The 5,348-nt window shown below is 38.1% G+C and overlaps 1 protein-coding gene across 1 annotated transcript in view; it reads right to left on the reverse strand.

Annotated features, from left to right (window-relative positions):
- Positions 1-1,191: 1,191 nt before the first annotated feature.
- The window catches only part of LOC125047972 (baculoviral IAP repeat-containing protein 5-like), a 5,789-nt gene continuing 1,632 nt past the window's right edge, over positions 1,192-5,348 (reverse strand). Inside the window, exons 2-3 of the mRNA XM_047646526.1 lie at positions 1,930-2,039; positions 1,192-1,579 (exon numbers count right to left, since the gene is read on the reverse strand). Coding sequence (XP_047502482.1) covers positions 1,207-1,579; positions 1,930-2,039 — 483 coding nt within the window. The 3' untranslated portion in view covers positions 1,192-1,206. The remainder of the gene's footprint in view (positions 1,580-1,929; positions 2,040-5,348) is intronic.

Genomic DNA, 5,348 nt, shown 5'->3' on the forward strand with positions numbered 1-5,348 from the left:
CAGTCACTTTGAATGTAGAGGGAGCTGAAGTTGTAGACTCTGAGGGTGGATGAGGGGTTCAGTGTCAATTTGGGTATTGAGCAGATACTTTTGAATATCTTCAAAAGATTCTGTATTGGTGTTGGTTGGGGAGTTTTGTGAGACAAAAGCTTTTTTATAAGGGGGGGGTTGAGGAAAGATGAGACTGGTGTCTAAGGAGTAGATGCAAAGGTAGGTGGAGGTGTGTGGTAGAAGATAGGGTGGAACATTTAGTCTGTTTGCTGTGGGTAGTGCGGGGAGGGAATGGGCAAGATGTTGGGGCTGCAGTAGAGATTGGAGTGTCTGGAATTAGAATGGCAAAAGAATTTGACTGTGGAGGGTAGGAGGTAGAAGTGGGGAAGTAAGATGTAGGAGGGATAGGTATAGGGTAGGGTGTAGGAACATCTTGGGAAAGAGGGGAAGGGGCAATTATTGAGGGTTGAATGAAGTTGTGCAGCAATGGGGTTGCCAGAGATCAGTTAGAGTTGATAATGCTACAGCTTTGTTTTCAGATGTAACTGTAATGAGACGGGAACAATTGGGTTGGCCACAGAAAGAGACTTTGCCTACTTGTTTTTGGAGGCATTGCTAGAAGAGAAGAGTGTTGTCAGAGTAAGGAGCTGTGGGGGAATAACAAAAAATCGGTCCCATTTGGCTAGGCAAAATATAATATTCAAGGAATTTGTAGAAGTGGGGGTGGTACAAGGAAGTGTGGAAGAGGGAGTAGTGTTGAGGAAGGCAGTATTATGGAGAGGTAGCTGTAAAGTAGCAATAAGGGTGGATGGGTTGATTGATGAAGAAGATTGTGAGGATAGAGGGGTTGAAGTTGAGAATGTTGGGAGAGTAGGAATGTCTCCTGGAGATTGAATGTTGACTTGGGTGGATAATGTACTAGTAGGCATTGAGGAGGGGGTCCTAGATGCAGTGTTCAGAGTCATGGTCAAAGGAGAGCCTGGGGTTGAGGAACTAGGAGAGTTTGAGTTGGTGGAGTTATTTGATGAAGGGGCAAGCCTCATTGCCCCTAATAAGGGTATAAAGTCTTCATTACTGGCCATGGTAAGCCCAGAGTATGTTGGGGAGAGAAACACTCCACTCCTCAGGGTCCCCTTGAAGGGGAAGGGCTAGACAACAAAAACAGGGGAATACCATTCCCATGGCTCCATCAGGCTGTTCAGGACTGGCACAAAGTCAGGCTTTCATTCTTTCAGCATGGCTCTCATACCTTAGGAAGTGGATAGTAGAAGGGGTTGGTGAAGGGACCGAAATGAAAAAGCAGGAGGGAAAAAGAGTCAAGGGCTGAGGCCCAAGGCAGGGGAGATCCCTAGTATTGGGTCCCAGTCCTCGCCTCCTAAGCCCCCCATGAGCAAGGGATTGGGGGTTCCTATAGTACAGAAAATAAACTTTTATCTTGTATAGATACAAACTCTGGTAAAGATTACTTACAGCCATATTAATCTGTCGCTGCATTTCCAAGTCATGCATCTCTTCAAAAGTAATCTCACTCTCTGCCTTGTTAAGCTGGATGAACTGGCAATATGAAGCATGGTTTTTGTGCTCCTCCCTGTCAACAATCATTTTTGTCTTACATTTTTGAAAATTTATTAGTCTACTCCCTTCTTTTTATTCTCCTTATCTCACCTATCTGTTATGGAAAACTAGGCATAAGGGAAAAGACACAAGCCACCTTCCCCGAAGAAAGTTGTGAATGGCTTTGGTAAAACAAATATTCCAGAGTATATTATGTTTACTGTATATGTCAAATATACTGAATGCTATACACTAATTATAAATTATATCTAAAATAAATGAAGTCTATGACAATTCTTTATTAAGATAATCTTAAATAACAAACTGTCCATACAATCTACAGGCAACATCTTTTCATGTGGGAGAACTTTAAAATCTCCTTACCAGGGGTCATCTTCTACCTCCCATCCATCTAGTTCTTTCAAGCACACAAAGCAACGGACCAGGTCAGGTTCCTTTTTACTACCAATGTAATAAAATCCTGCAGCAGCCATCTGTAAATAAATTTAAAGTGTAAAACATTAATTAAACTAAATGAAGATGAATTAAGTTGGGGTGTCAAACATGATGCCAGCTGGCTACACAAGGCCCACCTTCTTATATGAAGTCTGTGGACAATCTGCTGCTCCAGCCATAGCTTGTGTTTTGTGCATGATTTAACTGGCCCCCTCTGTTGACTACATCACTTATATTCCTAATAACACCAAAACTTTAAAATCTGATAAGAACTTGCATTTAACCACAGAAAGCCCACATGTGGTTTTGCCTTATATCTCTATGTCCCCTTATGCTTTTGGATATTTTTGTTATTGTTAGGCAGTACTTGTTGCTTTGGTTCTTTTAGTATGATGTAGGCCACCCAAGTTAGATAAACTTTATGAATTTCACAATGTCCCTAAATGAGGCTTTTCATATCCTGCCTCAAGGAAACCTATCACTTAAGCATTCATGATTGCTTCTCAACTATTTATGTCAGTTATTCCAATGTAGAAAGACAGGCATGGTTTCTCACTCTTCTGGGAGTTTTTCAATTTTGCACACCAAAATGAACACAATGGCACAACATAGTGCAGAGACTTTGGTGATCTAGTCTAGCAATCTTATTTTCTTTCAATTACTTTATATTATTCTTCCCGTTTAGTTCCAGTCTAGCAATCTGGTTTTGCTTATTTTCTTTCAATTACTTAAAATTATTCTTCCTTTTTAGTTTTTGTTTGGCACAATAGACACAATTGTAGGTGTTGCACATGTTAATGCATTAATAAAATAAATAATGCTTGGTAATTGTCCAGAACAGGGCTGCACTCTGCAACACCATGGCCAACAAACCTCCCCTATGTATATTTGGATTCCTGATATCTGCATACTTGAATTTTAGTCCTCCCTCCCCATATTAACCCAAAGCCACCGGGGATGTCATGTATGTAAGTGCCATGCTCAATGTGAGTTTAATTTAGTAAATGCTCCACAAGTCCTAAGTCACCAATGAGCCACTTACAAGTACTACCTGTCTCACTTGTTTAACCATTTCCTTGATTTTTGAAAATAGTTTGTGGTATCTAATATTGCTGTTAGTAATAGCATTAACACTATATGATCACAATGTCCATAATAAAAATGAGAGCATCAATATTGATGTCATTAGAGATAAAGCATTTCTTCTGCAAACTCAAGAAAAGATGAAATTAGGTGAGGTCACAAGGCCTATTAATTGGCTCATTTGTGGAACACTGCACTATGTGCAGAGATATTTCACAAAACAATACTACAGTGAACACATAATTTCCATTAAAAAATGTCATAATGTTATTCAAATATCATCCCATTGGGGGCAGGTGATTAGAAATATGCTGTCATGGAAAATTTTGGCTGAGGACCAGAATGATTGGAATGTGCCAGCTAAAGGGAGGATACTATTTCTATGTTCAGGTTCCTATTCCCACTAAAAATTTATTATAAAAATATAAAAAAAATATATTGCTGTTGCATAGGGTTGTAGAATATGGAGTCTCTTCATTGACAACAGTCTTGATACCACAAATGTTTGTGTGGGTCGGGCCTACAAGCAACACAACTGGAAGAGTTGCCATTCAAGAAAGCCAGAGCCAACAGGTTAATAACAATTAGGAATATAAAAAAATACAGTGAACATGGCATGTATGTTATGTTATCCAGAACCAAGAGGCTAATTCACCTAAATAATTCTATACAAAAGTTTTGCATTTGGAAATCACAATGTCCCTAAATGAAGTTGATGATGATAACCCCTATGAATAAGGATGAAATTTACCAATAAAACTGTGGGGTAAACATCAGAAAAATGCAAAAAAGAAATTAGAATAATACCATGCAAACACTAACATTGGTAAGCTCTAGGATGCTATGACTACCATGTGGAAGTTGGAGGCATTCTGGCATTGGAAAAAAAAAAAAAAATCAAATACATATATTCTGACAAGAAAAGACTCTGAATGGTTTCAAATTTGACAGTAAATCACCCAGGAAGTCTACAGCCTGGAGTCTATTAACCCCTGGTAAAGTAATGACTAAAGCAGATTTATTGACCTCTCTAACCACTGCCAATAGTGTCACTATTCTCGATGGCTGTAGAGTAACTAGAGTCACTATACATTAAATATCAAATTCATTAGCATCAGCAATGTGTAACTTTTGCATGGAATTACCTTTACCAAAAATTTAGCAGCAATCTGGTATTGTCCAAGAAATGAATACTAAATGTATAGGATGCATGTGATATTCTTTCAATCTGGTCACCCACAAGGTGACATTGGCTATCATTCCACACAGAGATATGATGTTCAGGACAAAAATCATCTATCAAGAATATTCTGACAGGATAAATCTCCTTAACATATTGTAAATGTACATCAGACATCATCAATGTGTCTCCTGTACTAAAACCATGATAGTAATCACACAACTCACGAACCACCTTAGAATTGCCTTAACCCCTTGCCGACGGGTATGACGTGTACATACGTGCTATGCCTACTGTGAATACTTGTTTGATTGTTTATACACATAGATAGCTGCACTTGTACTAAGTCACCAATGAGCCAGTTACGAGTACTGCCAGTCTCACCCGTTCACCCTTTTCTTTGATTCACGAAATATTTTACGTTATCTTATTTAGCTGTTATTATAATGTTATAAAACATTATAAAAATTATAATGTTTATAATAAAAATAACACCATCGATATTCAAAGCACTAGTAAAAAATACGTTTTTCCCGCCAATTCAAATCAGGTACGGTCACAAGGTCTACTAACTGACTCCTTTGTGGCTAAGCACTAGCAGATTCATCTATGGACAGAAATTTCACAAAAAATATAGAAAATAAGCACAGCATTTTCCCCTTTTTTTGTTCATTTTCCTTGGCGGCATTGGGTTAAACAGTCAAACTTCACAATATTCAAAATAAAAAGCTGTTACTCTTTACAGTTGGATGCACTTGCCTTAGGCTAAATATAATTATTTTTCTTGTAATATTAATATTCTACTAAGATAATATTTCCAAATTTTGTAAACTTTACTTACTGGGAAAAGGAAAATGTGAAATCCCTCAGACTTATAAATATTATGATAAACCATATCACAATAATAAGTCCAACTCCATGTCATAAAATTGATTCCACAATCTAAGTTCCTATGACTGGGCATGTCCTTCGGGCACTGTTCAAGGAGAGGGTTAATGGGGAATCATTGTCTTCACTTCGAAAGCACTAACTGGATTTTCTGTGATCTTTTCCCCTTAATAATTGTTGTGTTCGTGCATATTAT

Source organism: Penaeus chinensis, chromosome 42 (genome assembly GCF_019202785.1).
Source record: "Penaeus chinensis breed Huanghai No. 1 chromosome 42, ASM1920278v2, whole genome shotgun sequence".
Taxonomy (NCBI): Eukaryota; Metazoa; Arthropoda; class Malacostraca; order Decapoda; family Penaeidae; genus Penaeus; species Penaeus chinensis.